Source organism: Elgaria multicarinata, chromosome 5, assembly GCF_023053635.1.
Source record: "Elgaria multicarinata webbii isolate HBS135686 ecotype San Diego chromosome 5, rElgMul1.1.pri, whole genome shotgun sequence".
Taxonomy (NCBI): domain Eukaryota; kingdom Metazoa; phylum Chordata; class Lepidosauria; order Squamata; family Anguidae; genus Elgaria; species Elgaria multicarinata.
The window spans coordinates 47811549-47833756 of NC_086175.1; the positions used below are offsets into that span (position 1 = coordinate 47811549).

Consider the following 22208-nt stretch of genomic DNA (forward strand, 5'->3'; position numbering starts at 1 on the left):
TTTATCAGCTGTTAATCTGCTGTATATACTTCAGTTTTGTCACAGAATTGAGATCTGAGCACTGCATGAGGAACTTTTCCTTCCCTGCTTTTCAGCGACACAACCTCTAGATGGTGCTATGATAGAGCATAAAAGCACAAATACACAAGAGAAAAATCACGCTTTCTTTCACTTTCACAATTAAATGGCTCATTTTCCTTGTTCTAAAAGAGCTTGCTGAAAGTGGTGGTTAGACTCAGAAGCAAAACTGGAGGGTCACAACATGATCTAAAGAACCCAAAAACAACTGTGATAGGGAATGATGAGCACACAACAAACACCTCACTTAGAACAGTCCTTTAAGGTGTACAATATATTCCAAACTTTTCAGCTGCTCAGGTATTGTTTTGTTTCTTTTGTGATATATAAGTAACGAGAGAAAGAATTTAGAGAAAGTTTCATATTGGAGTATACAGTATAGTATGACAGTAGAATGATGAGGAGTCAAGTTAAGTGTTTAACTGTCAGAGCGTCCTAAATGCTATTCCTTAAATGTATACAGGCCTGTTTAGTATAGAATAAAAGGGCAGTTTTCTTGGTTTTTTTAGAATAGTCCCCTCATATATTGGGCAACTTCGTAGACTTCTTGCACGGCGAGATTGGTCAGGCACCAATTCACATGCTAACAATTGCTAGCTGTGTGACACTGATAAGGGTGTGATCCTCAGGTCAACACTTATGCAGCTGCCTTGTTTCCTCTGTTTGCTTTACTTCTCTATCTCACTGAGAAGAGGGTTTCTTCCCCTCCCTGTGTTGGAACCTATTAGGAATATGGAAGGTCATTCATTAGCTTCCTGTGATGCTTTCTGCATGATCTAAAATATCTGAAAAGGGGATAAAAGACTGGGCTCAAGCCTAACTAATTTGGTCTCACTCTAGGAGGGAAATGTGCACACCAGTCTGGGAGATGTATGGTCCTCAGAACAATGTGTTTAATCTGCTGTTGATTGTGCCCCTCAGCAAACACCAGCTGTGAAGATACCAGCTTCATCGACTGAAGTGGTTATGTAAGCTTTCTTTGTACTTTTATTCTGCACCCATTTTTTATCAATAAACTGCCATTCCTTTCACAAATGATCTAGTTTCATCTACTTTTACTGGACCCTGAATAGATGAGGCCTATATTATAGCAAGCTGTATTCTGATGAATAAGTGGCTTGATTCCCAAACCCCAGCATAATAAGCAAAACCAATGTGACATTTCTGACAAAGGAGAGAAAAATGCCTACTGCTGGCAATGGCCTTCATCCAAAATGGGGTCAAAGTGTTATTAGATAGCAATTTCCCTGGTGGAGAGTATTTAAACAAAAAGGCTGAGAATATGCTCTAGTGCTGGGCTGGGCAAATGTCAGGCTTGCAGGATCTACTTTGTCTATTACTAGAACCCTGAGATGTAGAAGTAAAGAATTCTGAATCCAGGAATTTGTTTTGAGTATCAGGTCTGATTTAGGAGTCTGAATGAATGGATGTTGATGGGTACAACCTAATGAACATTTACAGCTGAGTGCAGAGGACCATTTGAGAAACCTCAAAGTAGTATGATAATGCCATCATAATTGTATAAATGTTGTGTACACATGCCCATTTTTTCCTGCCTTGCATAGTTAAACAGGTTTATGGGCTTTTGAAACTACAAAATGCTGTGAAATCTACTTGACTAGAGATCATAATGGGATGAGGAGGGAGTATGTACTGTGAGCAATGATGGATCTATCATACTGTTGTCAAGCCTCAGAAAAGCTGTCTTTTGTACACTGCCAAGCAAATATAACTATGAACACAGGACTCCATCTAATTGTCTACATCCCTGGACGTCCATAAATTTTAAAACTATCTTGACATTTTTGGATACTGTGCTTCTTGGGATGTGGCACAGTATGATAACTGATAATAAGAATAAACATAAGAATTGTTTCATTAAACTAAATCAGATATTCTGTGCTAAACACTTATAGTTATGCCAAAAGAGAGATCAGATTACCTTGTAAAAAACACAATTTCGGTCAGGATCTGGCAAATTTACCATCCCATCCTTCTGTCTGCATGATGTACAATGTGTTCTAAATATTATAGATGTAGTATTCGATCCAGAATTAGTCATACTTAAAGCAGACCAGCTGAAATCAATGGACAAGTTAGTCATGACTAACCTAAATCCTGTTGATTTCAATGGGTCTGCTACAACTATGATTAAGTCTGGAATCTGGATCCTGTAGATATTGTATAGATTTCCTGTTGGTGTTGATATTGTTAACAAAGTTCCTCTTGATTTGTATTACATATAAAACAAAGTTATTGCCATAAAGTGATTTATATTGTTCCTACCAGAGATTAAGACTTTTAACTCAAACTATTGGGGCATTTTCTACACTACTGCTTTATAATGAAGTGCACTGACAGCTATAATGAAGTGTATTGAAGTGTACTGACAACTCTTGGAGTCCATGACACATTCCATATACCATTTTCAAACCGCTTTCATCCTGCTTGGTATAGATCTGGCTTGGGTCTGTCAAAGGATTTCTTTGATGAATCCCATAAACTCCTTAAAACAATCCCTTAATCCAGTTCAGAGTTCCATGTGCAGATAGAGATTTTGAGCAGATGGGTTTCTATATTCCCACAAATTAAGAGGGATAGTTCCACCCGTCCACTGAAGAGAACAGGAAAGCCTTTAAAGTAGTTGCAGAACCTCAGGCCTAGGCCCCTGGGGATCCCAATCCAAAAGGCCCCACAGCCTTCCCTGGATCCAATCCCTTCCTCTTGACCACCAGTCATTTGGTGGTTTTCTGGCTTTTGTGCAGCTTTCCCCCCCCCCCATCCTAAAAGGTTGAAATACCTCTCCTAAGGTAGTTACTGGTAGTAAGAGCTCTAAGCTAAAACATATTGGTATATATTTATTTATTTATTTTGCCTTCAGTCTCACCCACCCTTGTAATGCAACCCCCAAAAGCTTCTCCAAATAGCATTCAGTCCTTGGGCTGAAAGAGGTTCTGCACCCCTGCATTAGAGGTAAGGAAATTCTGGGTTGTTTCCAATGTTAAGCCTACCTAAGGTAGAACTATTCAAATGAATTGGACTTATATTGAATGGCAGGATCCATTGAAATGAATGGGACTTAACATTGGATTCAACCCTCTCTGTGCTCATCAAAGCCTGTAAGGAAAGGATAATGGAATCCGAAAGTATTATTAACCAGGCACTGACCACAAAGTTCTTATCTCTGGTGAGGATCCCAGAACAGCTGAAGTAGTTCAGTGAGCCCAAGAGAGCTTTAGATTTGTTTTTCTCTAACAGCAACAGCAGCTCTTCTAGGGCACATGATATACTGAGGAGAGTTTTAACTGTAGTTTGTGCTATGGCAGAGTCGGCCATTCAAAAGAATAAGAAATCCCAATGAGCCATAGCATGTAAGCCTAAGTAACTTCTTGGACCCCAGTGTTGGTTTCTAACATAAAGTCTATTAGAGGAAATCTACACTGCTGATGTAAACTAGGGCCAGATTTACACCAAGTAGGATAGCACTATGAAAGCGGTATGAAAGCGGTATATAAGGCAGGAGCCACACTACTGCTTTATAGCAGTATTGAAGTGCACTGACAACTGTTCAGGCACATTGGCACATACCATGTACCGCTTTCATACCGCTTTCGTACCACTTTCATACCACTTTCATAGTGCTATATCCTGCTTGGTGTAGATCTGGCCTAGGTTGAATTGGGGTAACTATCTTGGCATTCCTTAAAAGAATTTTGGGACATGTTGTTTTAATGAAATTGCTGAGAATTCTTTAATAAGCATTTGTGTTTGCTATAACAGGCTAACACAGCCACCTTTCTGGAACTTGTCATCCTAGAACTGTTATTCCTATGATGACACCTTGAACGAGGTTTAAATTTGTACCACAAACAATATGCCCACACACATCTGAATTTTTCTCATGCCTCAAGTCATTCCACTTTAATTTTAACAGTATAAATTAAAAACTGTTGCTGAACGCAATCCCAGCACTAAAGAATTTATTTATGCCACTGACATGCAGTTGAATCTCATCAGTATTCTTTCATTTTTAAATACTGTATGAACCTTCTCCTTGGTTCATTTCGGTATGTATTGCAAATGAATATCCACTTAGACGGAAGCACAATCAAACAGATTCGTTTTAAAATGTACCTGAAAAATTCCATGAAAGTGAAGCCGTAGCCATGTTGCTCTGCAATACCTGCACAAACAACATTTGCAGATGCCCCGATCAATGTCCCATTGCCTGCAATTAAAAAACACACACAATAAAACAAAAAACAAATTCCAGCTGTTACTTGAGCAAGAACATAAGAAGCACAACACTGGATCAGGTCAAAGGGCTATCCATTCCAGTATTCTGCTCACATAGTGGCCAACCAACTGCCTGTGGGAAGCCCACAAGGAGGAAACCAGGGCAATAGCACCCTCCCAGTCTTGTACCACAGCAATGCTTGAGATCACTGGGATTCTTTGAACATTATTCCTCTTCAGGTTTGCAATCACTGATCACTTTGGGCAAACAGAGGACCTGCCCAAATCGAGCAGTGATCGAAGTGGAGATTTACGCAAATCTTCTGAAATTGGCACAAATCTCCCCAAATTTGTGCAAATTTCTTCCATAGACTAAAGTGGGGTTGATTCAGTCTACTGAGAAATTGGCACAAATCAGGAAATTGGCACAAATCGAACTGGGAATCGGGAACAAGGTGAATGTGAATACATGTGAATATTTTTGGCAGACGTGTTCGCACTTGCGTTCGGGGCTTCAAAATGGAAATGCTCACATTTTTTGAACAAAGCCTATATTCTTATACATCCCTACTACATAGGCAATACCAGAGGTAATATATAGCCATCATGAGTAGTAGCCATTAATGGCTTTATCCTCCATGAATTTGTCTAAGCCCCTTTTAAAGCAAACCAAGTAGGTGATCATCACTACATCTTGTGGGGGCAAATCCCATAGTTTAACTATGCACCAAGTATCTGTCCTGAATCTCCCATCAGATTCATGGGATGGCCACTGGTTCTAGAATTATGAAAGAGGGAGAAAAATATTGCCCTATCCATTTTTTCCCACACCGTGCATAATTTTGCACACTTCTATTATGTCTCCCTTTACTGACCATTTTTTCTTAGCTAAACCACCCCAGACACTGTAACCTTTCACTGTATAAGAGTTGCTCCAGCCCCTCGGTCATTTTGGTTGCCTTTTTCTGCACCTTTACTTTATCTGTTTACTTTTCCAGTCAATTAGATCAGCTTGCAGAGTAGATGCAAAATAAGAAGGGGAAGATCAATCATTTCACATGCACCTGAACAATAACCTCACTGCCTATAAATAGCTGAATGTTTTCAAAGGCAGGCCTGTCTTTGTCCTCTTATTCTCAATGAGGGGGGAAAGAGGAAGAAATATAGCACCGTGTTGTCAAAATGACATCTTCTACCTGTCTTCAGAGGAGCCTGCTGATTATATGTTTCATGCACACAAAAAAGGTAACAGTAACATAAAATGAAACCAAGAGGAGAAGGCATAGGAGGGGGAATACATCTTTGCTAATAGCATGTTTGGCTATTGATTGAGGGAACAATGAAAATGTATGGGTTCTTTATTTCTCCCAAAATGCAAGAACAGTAAAATGCATCCATTGCATTTTTAATGTATCCTTTACACTAGGGATGGGCAGAAGGTAAATCAGAAATTCCTGGTAGATCTCTAGGGGATTTGCAGTAGTTTAGTAAGATTTCTGATCCCAAATAGCAACTAAATGTCTCCCCACCCCATGCCAAAAATTATGCTACTGGAATTAAGAAGTTTCAGGGCAACCAGTGGTGAGTTTTTGTGTCAAAAGACTACAAGATCTATTCTGTTCTGGTATACAAAACAAATCCCCCAATTCCTTTAATTCTAAGCATCAAACTACACATTACATTAATTACGTAGCACATACCTGACCATGCCCACCCCTTGTCTTTTACTCTAGTGTAAGTGTGTGCAGCACCATTACAGATTGGGACCCCATTGCACCAGCAGGTGAAGATTAAATCTTCCCCACCCCCACCATTGGCTTCCTGACATCTTCCCCCTCCTGCATGCAGGGATTTAAAAAAGAAAAACCTCCATTCATGCAAATTGAGAAGTTGTTGTTTTTTGTCAGAGGACTGAAAAAAGAGAGAAAGGGGAAAGTGAAATGGCAGCATGCCCTTCCATTTCCCCTGTAGACTGAGGCTTATAGAAATACAAATAAGAGAACATACATGACCTTTCAACTTCCACCTACCTCTTCCAGGATTACAACACTGTGCACTTGTGCACAGCACTAGATCATGTTATAAATATTATTATTATTATTATTTATTTATTTATATAGCACCATCAATGTACATGGTGCTGTACAGAGTAAAACAGTAAATAGCAAGACCCTGCCGCATAGGCTTACAATCTAATAAAATCATAGTAAAACAATAAGGAGGGGAAGAGAATGCAAACAGGCACAGGGTAGGGTAAGCAGGCACAGGGTAGGGTAAAACTAACAGTAGAAGATGGGTGCTGTGCTGTAGTCATGAGCAACTGTTGCATTTTTAGAAAAATACTGGCACCAAAGGGCCTCACACATCAAAGCAGCTGTAGCATAAAGCCTACCTTAGTTTTTGTGTTACCACTACCGTCTTTATATCTAATGCATTATTTCTGTTATTGCTGCTTGCAGTTAGATTTCTTTGATTTGATTACTGTTGCTTATATTTATTTATTACATTTATATCCCACCTTTTTTCCTCCAAGGGGACATACATAATCCTCCTCCTCTCCATTTTATCCTGACAACAACAACCCTGTGAGGTAGGTTGGGCTGAGAGTCTGTTGGGCTGAAAGTCTTCACTGAGAGTACCAGTATCAGAAGCAGCAAGCTTATATACCAGTTGCTGGGGAACATGGGCTGGAGGGTGCTATTGCCCACATGTATGTATGTATGTATGTATGTATTTTATTACAATTTTTTATACCACCCAATAGCCTCTCTGGGCGGTTCACAAAAATTAAAATCATGAAGAGCATAAAAACAACCAATAAAACCACACAGCAAAAATTTATGTAGGTTAAAATATGGAACATGTCATGCTTGAGGGTTCCTGGTCGACAGCTGGTTGACCACTGTGTGAACAGTGTTGGACTAGATGGACCCTTGGTATGATCCAGATGAGGAGAAGCTGTTCCTTTGATATTTGGGGGAGACAAGCTACATCATAAAAATGATAACTATGCCCGCAGGTACCTTCTTCCTTTCCAAGCTGATGAATTAATACAGCCGCCTGTGTCTGAGCTTCTAGATGAGCTGCCCCTTGTTGTCATTTGTCATTTCTTTTGTAACAGGCTGCTTTTGGTTCAAGCAAGAAGAACCCTGACTGCAGAGCACCAGAATGAGATCTGCACAAAGCAGCATGCCATGATCTTGACAAAAACAGGAAGGTCTTGGGCCAGAAACTTGCAATTTGTAACATGAAATGAGAGACCTGGAAAAGATGGGCAACTCCGGCATCTCGTCTTGCAGAGAACATGTGACTGAAGCACAGGGACCAGCAAGAAGTTAGCCATGACAGGCTGTATTTGTGAAAAGCTTGTGACAGTTTCAAAATGGCACTAATCCCAGTAGTAATTGAAAACCTATTACATCCAGTTTGGTTCTCCTGCTCTGTAGCCTCTGGTCAGAATTTGAACATGATTCCCTTGCAAGTTGAAAAAAACCATATCTGAGAACATTCTGTCCATTGTTCCCTCAGGAAGCTGAAAGACCTATTAGAGAAACATTAGGGGAGGGGGTTGAAAGAAGCCTGGCCTATTCAAAAAGACAAACCCAGGCCACAGAGGTTGTGACTCAAACTAGAAGTGAAGCTGGCTATCCTCTAGAAGGGGTCTTCCAGAGGAAGTTAAAAAGGCAACAGTATGGGTGTAAGCCTCAAATGTTCACTCACCCCCTGGTTTCTACACGCAAGCCAAGCATGTGGAAGTACCTTTCTACGGCCTTAGCTAGACCTAAGGTTTATCCTGGGATCGTCCCGGGGTCATCCCTGCCTGCTCCTGGGATATCCTGTGTGTCATTTACATGAACAGGGATGACCCCGGGATGATCCCGGGATAAACCTTAGGCCTAGCTAAGGCCTAAGATAGCCACAGGAATGTGCCAGAGACTACAACAGACGCAAGATCCTGAGGTACATTTCAAATGAGATAGCAGCAGGAAATTTTTTGGATCTTCTGAGATTTGCTGAAGCAACATTCTGAACAGTGAGTTGCTGGCAATTTGTGCTTCCATAGGCGACATACTCTCTCAAGAACTAGGAGAACCAGAGTTCCTTGTGCATAAGCAAGACGGAGAGACAATGCACTATAATAATCAGGGACATTGATCCAAGCGTCAGTGGGAGCCAGTGCTGCGGTAGGTTATACAAGCCCAAAATACTTGCGTGTAAATATCTGCATCATAAGTATTCTTTTTAAGAATTTTCCCTATAAATGTTGCATCTGTATATTCAAGTCTACCTTTTGGAAAAGAGTATGAACTACCTTGAATGAGATTTACACACACATACATGCAAGCTGCCACTCATTTTCAATAAAGCATGCATGTTTTGGGGGGACATTTTCAGTGACTGTGCCAGAAGCTGAAAGATATTTCAGCAAGCTATCACTGAACAAAACTGCACAAATTCTGCAACAGCCAGTCTATTTTATCTACTCAGTGAACTTGCAAGAGAAATTTAATTTGGGGAGATAGTTTGCAATGAAAAAGACTAGAAAAAAATAACACTTTAAAAGAATTGGTCTTTTCCTAAAATGTTTGCAGCTGCATTGATCCATTAGAACAAAAAAAATTAAACATCAATAGGATAATACTTTTATTAGGATCAACCAAACACTTACAAATCATTCAACGACAACAAAAATGTCTGCTTTAAATAACTCCTGGCTGACTCTACTGATAAGAAACACATCTTGCCAAAGCCAGGTCCAAGCTTTAGGCTAAGAGGTTCTTAATAACCCAGGAATCCATGAAAACAGAATAGTATACTGCATGGATTGTTTGGCTGTTTTGGAAATGCCCATGTTTGGTATTTATCTGGATATTTATTTCTGTTTTCAGAAAGGGCCGCCAGGTGCCAACCCCCAGGTGCCAATACTGTTAGCTGTTGTGACTAACAGTAGCAGATCAAAAGACCAAAGCTGTTAAAAACATGCTTGAAGCATTAGAAGTTTAAGGCTTGTAGACCAAACCCAAATGCACTCTGGGCTTCAAAGGAGATAATAGGACGGCTAAACTGGAAGCAGATTATAGCTGAGGCAGTTGAATGGATTGTTGAGGACAGGCAAGAAAAGGATTATAGTTTTTATACCTGAAGCTCAGAGAATAACGGGTGGGTGGAAAGAAAGCACGTACATTAAGAGCAAATTAAAACATGGGCAGAAAATGACTGGGTAAATTGGGATATATTGGGGGGTGAGATAGAGTGCAGATGCAAACAAAGCAGGAATACCTTCATTCAATGCGTTGGGGGAGACTTTGGGCGTTGCTAGATGAGGCCTTAGTGCGCCTTGAGAGCCAGTTTCCCTGCTGTGCTTCCACATGACACACAGGGGAATCCGGCCCCAGGCCGCACTGAAGCCTCCTCTAACGCGCCATAAGCGAAGTCGCTTATGGCGCGTCTTTTCCACAGCCCCGGCCTGAGGCCAGGGCTGGGGAACGTCTAGCTACTTCCATGGCTTTTTGCGGCTAATCGCTTACTCACGAGTAGCCGCAAAAAGCCGCGGACTGGCCACAGCGCTGAGCGCTGTGCCCATCGGCCGGGGGAGATCCCGGGAGGGAGAAGGAGGAGAGACGACACAGGACACACACACACACACGGAGAGAGAAGGAGGAGAGACGACACAGGACACACACACACGGAGGGAAGACGACACAGGACACACACACACACGGAGGGAGAAGGAGGAGAGACGACACACGGGACACGGAGGGAGAGAAAGATCAGGAAGGGATCAGTTGCGGATGAGGGGGTTAACTAAGAAAAACCCCTTACCTTCTCCGCAGTCTTCGGGCCGCACATGGCCCCTTTAAACTTAAAAAAAAATGGCCGACGCTGCAGGGCTTCCGTCGTCCCTGCGCGTCATGCGTCTAGGAGGCTGGGCGGCGCGCGTTAAAGTTAGCGCGCCGTCACCCTGCCTCCCTGCCAGCTTATCCCGGCAGGTCTAGCAAGGCCCTTTGAAAGGCAGAAGAAGAAGACGCGTGTAAGAGAGTTTTGGAGAGTTTAACTGATTGGTAAATGGGCATTAAGTTATACTTTGAGACAGGAATTGAGAACAAAGGAAGAGCTAGATGGGTTACGGAAGGAGAATTGCAATGTTAGCCTAAGAAGAGGAAGACATAGGATCTGTCAAAGGATTTTTTATTGACAGGACTTAAACAGGCTCAGAAAATTTTGGAAGAAATTGTCATTTAATGAAATAGTAGATGTGTGCCTAGCGAAAAGTGCAACACTGTCAACAACAAAATTCATACAGTCTGTACATAGAATTTGTATTAAAATTTTGCAGCAGTGGTAATAGCAAAATTAGTGGAAGCAAATGATAGCTCTGGCACAATTATAGTGGGCAGATTGTTCTGTTTCCACTTCCCCGGCGGATGGAAAATTCAGGAGTTCAGGCAGACTTTTCAGAAAAAGCATCTTTTTGAGTGAGCTCTGAACTGTAAGGGCAATTCATTCATTTATTTGTTTGCTTTTAACAGATTTGATGTGATATGAGTGGAAAGACGATGCCTCTAAAGCTCTTATTCTGCCCCGTATAGAACCAGGAGATGATGGATTTCAGTTCTCCTCTGACCAACCATAACCCAATTGATAAGGATTTGACTTAATCTTTCCTATTTTATTTATTTATTTATTTAATTACATTTATATACCGCCCCACAGCCGAAGCTCTATCCTACTAGGGATAGCCTGCTTTAAAATGCAACAAGCAATCCAAAACCTTAAAGGTTTTTAATGCAATATAAATGCATTATTTAACATTGTTACTCTAGTGATTGTCCACCTAAATTTCTGTTACAAAAGTAGCATTATATAGCATCTAAAATATTCCCTGAAACCTTCATCAGTACTGCTGAGTTCTTGCTTCAGTGCCAGTTTTAAATTCCCTTCTCCTGACTACACGATCCTAGCCAATGAGGGATCACACAAACACAAGCTGCTTTGAAATACACACACATTTGTGTGATGGTGCCACAATGCCAATCAGATTTGGCTATGTAACCATGTCACAAAGCCAATTCATAGTGAGGACAGGAAGTACTCTCTCTCTCTCTCTCTCTCTGGGTAAACAATGTTGCCTCCATTTGCAGCTCACCCAATTACCAAGGAAAGCACTTTTCACAGCTTGTAAAAGCTTTCACAATAAGTGTCTCCCTGTCTCAGCTCAGCCCTAATTATAACGTTGTCATACATGTGTCATTAAGGTAAGAATTCATAGAATGGTTCCTAGACCATTCATGGGATGGCACTCTCTCTTGCTTTGGGTATAGGAACAAGCAAGGACTATAACTTCTTGTTCAGCTAAGGCAACTACTGGAGGGCAGCGCAGACAAATGCTACGGGGATTCTACACGTCGTACTGAGGGCGCTTCCATGCGCCCCCAGTGCGACCCCAAAGCGATCGTGTAACTTGCCCGGCGAAGAGACGAGGAAGAGGCGTCCTTGCCGCCGCCGCCACCCACCTCCCTCCTCGCCGGCCGGGTCAGAGAGCTCGGCAGAAGAAGGCGGCGAGGAGAGAGGTGGGCGGCAGCGGCGGCAGCAAGGACACCTCTTCCTCGTCTCTTCGCCAGGCAAGTTACACGATCGCTTTGGGGTCGCACTGGGGGCGCATGGAAGCGCCCTCAGTATGACGTGTGGAATCCCCCCCAAGCCACTGTTTAACAAATGATAGTAAGCTGCCTTCTACTCTCATGCAACCCCTTGGTTTGGTATTTAACTATGGCTGTCTATTGTTAAAGATGCTTTTAAATTACTATTTCAAAATCCTTCTTAAACTAGGAAATGAAATTTGTAAAACTGGGAGTTTGAGGGCAGCTTTAATTATACTTCGCACCATCTTTACCTTGGTTAGCAACATAATGTTGAATGTTCATTCAAAAAGACAAGAGGGACCTCCATGAAAAAGTAGGAGCAATGGAAGAGAAAAGCTGGTATGGAACCCCAGGACTCATTTCCAGCCACAGACAGTGTTTCTTTAGCGTTGCCTTTGCATCAGCCACTGGAGAAGCTCATGCATCTCCAAGCAACTGCCCATGATCCCAATGCTAAAGGGTAGCAAATCCTCTGCCTAAGTTTTGAAATCACACAAATTACGGAAAACCTATGCCAAAACAATTAAGGCTGCAATCCTAAACATATTTACTCAGAAGTAAATCCCATGGAACTGAATGGGGTTTACTTCTGAATAAACATGCTGAGGATTACACTGTAAATTAGCAGTATATTATTAACAATGTATATTATGTTTTAATTCAGTTTTATGTATTTTTCCATTTATTGTTGTTCCCCTCCTCGTTCAAAATGGAGAGGTGTGTAAGAAATAAATTTATTATTATCATCATCGTCATCATCCTGGTCTATTATATGAAATAAGCAAAATCCAGCACAAATTAAGCAAACGGTTCCTTATAAAAAAAAAAGGTTCCTTATCAAAAAATCAAAAAACGGCATTTCCAGTTTCATGAAATGGGGACACCCCACTCCCCCTTCAATTTAATTAACTAGGAAGGATATTTATTTCATGAATAAGGCAACATTGTTGCCCAAATGTATTAATGGAGCAATATTTTATTTATTTTATTAAAGAAGCTCTTTCACGTAAAGCACAACACATTTCACAAATGTCCCCCTCAAGAATTAACTCTCCTCTAGATTGCAGCTACTTTCCTCTTTGTCACGAGTGGCAGAAACGTGACTCCAATGATAATCTGTTTTTCCACCAACTTGTCTACAAAGTGAGACTAGACATGGGAGGAAAATGAATGGGAAGAAAGTGTCAACGCTCTTGATGTGATAATGCACTGGCGCTGGCTGAGGTGTTAGCAGAAGGAAGTTGTGGGGAAGACCATTAGGAGGGACAGAATGAGCAGAGCGAAGAGCAAGAGGAAGAATTTTAAAATGGCTGTCACTTTGCTCAGATCTGCTTTCTAACCTGGTGGCAGAATAGCAATGAAGTAATAAACTAAGCACACACACATATTTATTATGGCAATAATATCAACAGATATCTCTTTTTACTTGCAATTAATACGATTTTTGATAACTTCAAATAGAGAACATGCAAAGGAAAAATGGTGGTTATGAGTTCTGCTGAAATGGTGATTAATGTACTAGGAACGTAAGAAGAGCCCTGCTGGATCAGACTAAGGATTCATCTAGTCCAGCATTCTGTTCACGCAGTGGCTGACCAGCTGTTGATGGAAAACCCACAAGCAGGACATGAGCACAACAGCAGCCTCCCTATTTCTTTTTCAACTGAAAACCCTTCAAATTAAATAGTTCAAAAACACTTCAGAATGAGTCACTAAACAAACTCAACATCATATTTATTATTCTTTCTTATTTACTTCTTATTTGGGCCAAACAAACAAAAGTTTTGGTTTCTTCGTTTTTGTCTTAACAAATTCTGTTTTTGTAACTTATGCATAGCCAATATTTGTGGGATATAAACGGGAATAATCAGCACAACTATCAATTAAAGAGAACCCAGATGGCTGTTCTGTATTATTCTTATAAATTACAAATAAACCCAAGTCCACAAAACTCCTTTGAGGGATTGCTTGCTTGAGTAATAACATTTGGTAGAATATAAATCCACTTAATCTAAAAACCCAGCCAGCTAAACAGTGTATTCCAACAGATCAAACTATCAGCAGGATTAAATTTAATTTCAAAATTTACACCCTTCATTACTCAAGTCCTGTTTCAATTGGCTTCATATTAATAGTAGCTTTGTGCCAACAGTAGCCGCTTTCCGATGCCATGGTCCCAGTCTGGCTCATGGGACTTTGCTGGCGCTCTTTTTTCTTTTTCTTTTTTCTTTTCTTTTCTTTTCTTTTTAAAGAAAATTATGCTACTACCATTGTGGCCTGGTTCAGACAACACGCTAAACCATGCTGACCTTAATGCGTTCCATGAACCATTTTGTGGTTTAGCATGTTGTCTGAACCAGGCCAATGTGAAGTTTGGCTCTTTGTCCCTAGAGAGTAGTTCTGTCCCTTTAGCAGCTCATGGCCTGCAGCAGTTCAACAGGTGCAGCTTTTTCTCATCACCAAATCTCCGGTGTCAGGCGAAGCTGCCTTTGGTGCAGCTGTTAAAGACAATTTCAGTGATAGAATTTGGTCACAGTATAGCCTATATGCAGCCTTGCCGTGTCAACTTCCTTGAAAATTCTCTACCCACTTCCATGTTCTTTTTGTGGGCTGAAACATCGAGGAATTTGACCAGGCAAGACTACACATATCAGAGAGCTGCAAGTGCACTGTTGCTAGAGACTGAGGAGGGGGGAAAGTCATAAACACATTTGTGCAATTTTCAGGGACTCAAAAAGAATGTAAAAAATATGACCTCATTTGCATACTCCAGGGTGGGGGGGGGAACGGCGATGAACAAAAAGGGGTAACGATTGGAGCTGGGAGGGTGTTAGGATGAGGAGATAAGATGGATTCTGCTGCAAAGGATACTAGGACATGTGCTGGAGCCAGCTGGAGGACTCAGGGTCAAGGAGGGGGAAAACAAACCATGGCAACCCTGATCGTCTGTTGAATGTACCAAAGGTTGTTCCACAAAGAAACAACCCACTGTGGCTTAATCTCTTGGTGGTTTAGTATGACATGCAAAACGGTCCATTGTTAGTTTGGTGAAAAGTTGCAATGGATTTTAATAACTTAATGTAACTGATTGATTGGCTTACAAAGTTGCAGCCCCAAATTTAATAGGTACGTTCAGCTCTACGTATTGGTATAAACTTTTTAAGGAACTGTTGCAGTGCATAAAATTGTTATCATTGATTACCTCCAAGACAGGCACCCATGGCCAAAGAAAAGATCAGGGGCTTCACAGGTAAGTTAACCTCAGGATCTTGACTCAGGTTGAGAAGTACAGGGATCTGCAAAGAAGAAATTAAAATAATAATAGAAAAAATATTATTAACTATACCCATTGATCACCCCAGATGATCAATTACAGTAAAACAGACTAGAGGCAAGTTATATAACAATGAAATTACTGCCTAACTTTTTATTTCTTTCAAAACTGTGACAGGGCTCTTCTTAGCATTGTTTCAAAACTTCAGCGGATGCACATGGTACAGTTCTCTTAGGGCTGTTCCGCTCCCCCATAATGCCCCACTAAATGAAAATCTAGCATGGAGGTGGGTAATCAATTAAAAATAGGCATTCTGTTTTTAAATGGGGTTGAGGAAGTGCCTGGTTGTTTCTAGCTTGCTCTTGGAAGACTTTCTGTATCAGTTTATCAATCTCCGTTTATCTGACAGATCAATTTTCTCCAAGTCACGAAGCTCTGCATTCATAAGACTGGCTGCTCTAATTATGCCACACTGCAATTATCTGGTGGCTTTATGAATGTGGTATTAGTTTCTGTTCGCTTTTAATCCCCTCTTCCTTCTGAAGCAACAGGAACAACACTGTCTAAATTCTGCATTATGAGTTTATATTTGTCCTTTATTGTGCTTTCTCCATTTAAAAGCAATACAAAAATCATAGCTGCACCGCCTCCGCTCCACGCTTTCTACCTTGCTGCCATACAAGTGAAATATATCTGTAATCTAAAACTGCATCCAGAAGGCAGGCTTCTGTGCTGCCGGTGACATAAGCATGAGATAGCACTAAACTGGAAATGCAGAAGAAAGGACCACATGCACACAGTACCACACAAGCACAAGAGAGAGAAAAAGGATTCCAAAGCCTAAAGGAGCTTTGCATGGGCCTTCTGACTTAAACATAATAATTCTCTACTCCTGTGACAGAGGTCCTTTCTACATTTAAGGGCTTTTGGGGAGGAAGGGGGGACGATCCCGAACTTACCTGCTTTCAGGATCATCTCCTAGCATACAAACACCAGCGTGACATTCCAGAAACACAGAGACATCACGGGCACCATTTTTAAAAAACAAAACAAAAACAAGCCTGGAGCACAATTGCACTCCACCGGAAAAATAAGTGTGTGTTTTTTTCAAAAAAAAAAACCTCCCCTGCTCCCCCCACCCCCAATATCCCTAGACTCCCCCCCCCCCCGGACTGGCTCCTTCCCTTTTTGCTGACCCCCGCTACTCATGGGGAGGAGGGAAGAAGCTGGGATGGGTGCCCACAGCACCTGCGGTCCTCAGGATGGTCCTGGGACCATGGGAAAAATCAGTTTTTCATGTTCCTGCCTCCCAGGAAGCAGTTATCCTGGGAAAATAGAGGGGTCATCCCTGCCTGCTCCCAGGATGCCCTGTGCATCATTTGGATGTACAGGGATGACCCAGGGATGACCCTGGGAAAAATCCAGTGCTTCTACTCTGCCTCGCATGACAAAGGTCTCGCTATGTCACTTACCCAAGCATCCTTCCTACACGTGCACCATCTTACCACATATTCACATTATTTATTTATTTATTCAGTTTATACCTGGCCTATATAGAGAATAATAGAGTCTTTATTTTGCAGAAGAGAGAAGCATCAACGCTAAAGTTCCAGTAGTTGTTCCTTGCAACCTGCTCCTTCCACTTCTCCCTCTCCCTCAGATAATAGTGATGGTGAGAAGGAAGAGCAGGAGATGCCACTGCCTACTTGCTCATTGGCTCTCTGCCAGACAAACAAGCAAGTGGGAGCCATGAGGAGGAGGAGGAGGAGGAGGAGGAAGAGGAGGAGGAGGAGGAGGAGGAGGAGGAGGAGAAGCAATAGCAGCTGGTGACAGAGGTGGTGAGAAGGTAGACTCACTGAGGCAGGAGGGCCATTGAGGGTATCTTGCCCAGGGCCCTTGGGAACCTGGAGCTGGTACTGACTACAGCAGCCACTACCAGGCCATAGGAGGAATAAGTGTGGAATTGTGGTACAAGGGTTGCCTTCGTGTTTCCATCTTGGCCATTTTCAGTTTGTATGTTTGTGAGAAATCTGGTGACTGGATTGTGGAATTTCTAAGATCGTTGTGGGAGGATACCTGTACTCAATACTGGATACCTGTACCTGTACAGGTACCTGGATACCTGTACTCAAGACTGATCACAAGAAGGAACATGGACTTTTCAGTGGTGGTACATGTATTGTGAGACTCCTTCACCAGAGAAAGTTGGCAAGGAGCTTGCTCTTTGCAAGAAGCTTTAGGGAGTAATCCTGGCTCTTTGTCTGAATTAATAGTAGGTGGTGGTGGTTTTTAGTGTATCGCTGTTTTAGCTTGATTTTAACTGCAATGTTTTGTTGGGTTGTCAACTGACATGATACTGCCTATTTGGCAATAGGACCAGGTTAAAAAATAAAAATAATAAGTTCTCAAGATCACTGTATCATTTCCCCACCAACCTCCCCTCCTATACATCATTTTGCCACTTATTCAGAGAATACATGTTGTGCGGTGTTAATTGGCACAATGGTTTATTATACTGTATTAAGGAGAAAGTGTGAAAGAGTGATTCAATATAACCATTTCTGGGCCCTAGTAATAAAACAGAAAGATATAAACAGATGGCTCAACATATGCGGCGTACAATAGTGGCTTATTAAAATAAAGAACATGTTGAAAATAAGTTTTTTTTTCTGCATAATGTTCTGAGGGCAGAACTCCTGGACTTTTAAGTTAATAATGCTAAGAAGCTGTCATTTTAAACAAATAAATTAGGTTTTAAAGCTGGTTGAGAACCTCTCCTGCTTAAACAATACTGTAAAAAAATATCAGGAAAGATTTAATTAAATTTAAATCATATCTTATAGAATTTACCATATTTATCCTAGCTTAAAATGCCAATTGTGAACCTGTAAATAGGAAAAACTACTTTATATATATTAAAAAAGCAGATTGTGGCTATGTTCACATTAGAACATTAGTTCTGGTTTACTGCTGAAGGAACCCATCTGGAACTGATCTTGCCACTGCATGGCTCTTACTTCATTACTGGTAATTTGATGTTAAATCCAATTGGGTTACCTCTAAACCAGCCTTTCCCTACCTATTGCCTTCCAGATACGTTGGACTGCAGTTCCGATAATTCCCCCCATCATGTGGCCCAGGTGCTCTTAAGAGATCTAACAGTTGCTTCAAGCATACCCATGGAAATGTTAAAAAGAGACAATCAATATTATCAAAATAAATCATACAGGTTTTCTTTGTGATTTCTCCTGCAGCCATAGCTAGTGCCAAAGCAGCTCTCTTATTTGAGCTGAAGTTGTACTTGGGCAGAAATGGTAAGCAATCCTCCAGCTCCATCTTGTGAAAACATATCAATCAGAAACAAGATGGATAGTTTCTGGATCCAGAAGAAAGAAATGCTTGGGCAGAGAACCCTTATTAAATGTAGCTTTATCCACACTTCCTGGGAGGCAGGAACATGTACTTGGATGAGCAATGTCATTTCTTTAGGTTGTAATATACTGTAGGAATGATCCCTCATCAGTGCTTGGTATGGGGTACAATCCTATGGATTAGATGCCCTCCAACAAGAGCCTTGCAAGGTGAGAGAGATAACAGAGGGTTTTCTTGACTCCCGTTCAACCTTAAACGCATTTTAACTTAGATAGGCCTCTGAGCCTATCTAACTCTCTTACCTTGCTGTGGGATGGGAAGGGAGCTGAGAGGCTCATGGATCCAGAAGAACCATGTCCACTCTCCTCCCTGCCCATTACACCGCCACAGCCCCAAATGCCCATTTCCTCCCTTCCAAAGGTTGCTGCGCTGAGCTTAGGAGAACGAGCTGCTACTGCAGAGCTTTCTGTGGCAGTTTTGGGGCAGGGAAGGGATTAATGATCAAATCTCCTCCTCTGAGGTCAGAGCTCTGTCTCTGACCCCAGAGGAGATCTGCAACATCCTACGGCCCCCTCAGATCCACAGGATGGCCCTCTAAGATCGACTTTTGTATCAAAACTGGCATGGTTACTGTCACCGACATTGGATTATTCTTTCGGTGGTAAAGAAATTCTTAAATCAATCTTGAATCAATCAATCTTGAATCAATCTTGAATCAATCTTGAATAAGTGTAACCACCAATTTTCCTTCTTTTGATCATATACTACTTTTAATTTATATTTATATTGCACTTTGGTAATCTGACATTCCCTGACTCTGGCAAATACGAGTGGGGAGCCAATTCTGCACTAGCAAAGGTTAAAATGGTGGTCTTCCTTTCCACAGCGTTTTAGAGAGATCTTATCCAATACCACTTATCTTTTTTCTTTTTACTTTTATTCATTACACATGATCTTCACATTCAGTAAAGATCTCGTTCTTGTTATTCTTGGATTACATTATGTACCCTGCACTGGCATTAACACTAGCATTTCTGGTAGCATGACTGAATGTTCCTTGTCTGCAAAACACGGACACACACAGACACACATGCACTGTGCAGTATATCAGGGGTTGGCAACCTTCAGCCCCCAGCATAATTTCATGCAGCCCTCAGTTTAATTCAAATATGCCTCACATACAATCAGTTCAGACTCTGGGCTGAGCCATCTATTCCTTCCTTGTCAGCCTGCTGGGCAGAAAGATAAAGGGAGCGAGAGAAAAGGGGTGGCAGAAAGAGGAAAGGGGTGCCCCGCCCATATTTGGCTCAGAGCCTGCCCATCGCTGCCTTCAGCTCCACCCAACCACTGACATGTGGACCCCACCAGTTAACCTGCAAGGGAACACAGCCTTCCACAGAAAAAAAAGTTGCCCTCCTCTTTGGATTAGGGTGCAATTTTTCAAGGTGGCCAAGAAAAGAAAGGCATCCAGGTTTAATCTAAAGCACTTTTATTTTTTATCGTGCTGCAGTGAATTTTAAATCTCTCTTCTCAGAGTACTAACAAGAGGGACTCCTTGGCAACAAAGCAACAGGGTCTGCAGAAACAGTGTTTGTAAACGAATATGTGGGAGGACTGAAAGGAAACCTGCAGTGACCCAGGCATTCAGCAATGTTCCAGTATTGTACTTCTTATCCCTAAATGAAGGAAGCAAAGAAAACTTACCATTGTAGCAGTGAATGGAATATTGTCAATTAGGGATGATGCCAGAGCAGAGACCCAGAGAACTAAAATGATAGCAACTGTCAAGCGCTTGTCCTCAGGCACCACCTGGCATTAAAAATAACAATAAAATGAATGTGCCTTAAAAGCTATTATTTTGCAACTGAAATTATTAAATTGATTGCTCCTTTTATAACTGGAACAAACATTCTGCAGGTCTTTCCACATAAATACACCCCAACGTTTCGAAACCCAATGTGAAAATCCAAATGTAAAGTAAAAATAGTATAACAGTTGTCTGATTCATCAGGAAAGTGGCAGGAGGGTTGGTTTAAATATGTTAATATTTCTAACGTTGAATTTATTCTTAATAATAAATCAATGTTATCAAAAGCTGTAATTTAATATATTCATTTGGTTGGATCCCAACTAAATCATATTTTAGTAGACCTATTAAAATCAATGGGATTCAAGTTGGTTATAACAAACCTAAGTCTTGTTAATTTTAATGGGTCTACTCTAAGTATGACTAAGTCCAGATCCAACCCATAATATTGTCCATTATTATTTTCCTTTCTTATTTATTACATCTTTTCCTGCTCAGGGTACTGTACCTGCAGTTTTCTTATTTTGGATTCTGTATAGTAGATAAGGATGTGGGGGGGGAAACTTTTTTAAAAAACAGAGTTACCCAATTTGCATCTTTCAGATCCAAAAGTATTTTGCTGTAAAGACATTTCTATACATTTCTGAACTTACAATACATTCTGCAAGCAAAGACAAATGCATTTGACAACGTACGCACATTTGAAGAAATATTTAAAAACAACTGTGGACATTTCTAAAATGCAGTGAACCACCCAGAGAGCTCCGGCTATTGGGCGGTATAGAAATGTAATAAATAATTAAATAAATAAAATACCATTAAACTCGCCAGCAAATTCTTTTGGCTATAGCTTCTAATCATATAGTGTTTCTAAAGGGGTTACCCATAAATTGTATGCAAATGTAATGGAAGCCTTAGATGCAAGGAGAACCTCTGGACCGTGGATACTCTTCCTGGGTGCTTTCATAACTAGTGTCCACCCGCAAGGCTTGAGAGACCATTGCAAAAGAGGCCTTCAGTCTCCACCCCAAGTAACCTAATCTCTTCCCTGTTGCTTCTGCCCTGTCGCTCCACTACCATCTGGAGAGGGAGGGAAGGTGAGTACTGGTGCTCCTTCCCCTTGCACCTTCCATTGCTCACTCACTTAGAGAAGGTAGGTAAACAGGGAGCAATCACAAAGAGTAGCAAGGAGCTTTAAGGCTTGTCAATAGACCACCCTCCAAATACACAAACACACACACACCTTGCTGGAAGGGCACAATGTAAGGCGAAAAACCCAAGGCAAGAATTCCAAGGGTCTTCTCTATAATAGGACTCAGGAGATGTTCAACGATGGTGACCTCTGACTTATCTATGCATTCACCGCAGTGCAAAAGGTAGGAAATATCTATAATGTCATCTGTGAGAAAGGATAGTCACTATCTACTTGCAATGAGATTGCTTTATTGACCACATTAGGGCCATATAAGTAAAAGGGTATGGGGGGTGGGGTGTTTCCCATAATTTTATTGTTGCCATGACAAGTTTATTCAGAATCACAGGAGAAAAAGTAAGAAATAAGCCCTGACAACAGAATTTAATCACTACCACAAATATGATGGCAGTACAGAAATGTCTCCTTTTCTGAGTGAACAAATTATTATAAAGCATACCTTTATTAACAAAGCTGTCTGTTCTCCTATGTATTCTATTAAATGAAGATGAGCCAAAGCCTAGTTTGAAAAAAATATTAAATTAAAACAGATATGTAAAATTCACACTTTAAATGTTTTAGTAAATAACCCCTTAGTACAGAATT

General features: G+C 41.2%; 1 protein-coding gene across 1 annotated transcript in view; it reads right to left on the reverse strand.

Moving 5' to 3' along the window:
* Positions 1-22208, reverse strand: part of OCA2 (OCA2 melanosomal transmembrane protein) — a 175383-nt gene that overhangs the window by 21103 nt on the left and 132072 nt on the right. Inside the window, exons 20-23 of the mRNA XM_063127501.1 lie at positions 22063-22122; positions 20308-20412; positions 15160-15253; positions 4213-4306 (exon numbers count right to left, since the gene is read on the reverse strand). Coding sequence (XP_062983571.1) covers positions 4213-4306; positions 15160-15253; positions 20308-20412; positions 22063-22122 — 353 coding nt within the window. The remainder of the gene's footprint in view (positions 1-4212; positions 4307-15159; positions 15254-20307; positions 20413-22062; positions 22123-22208) is intronic.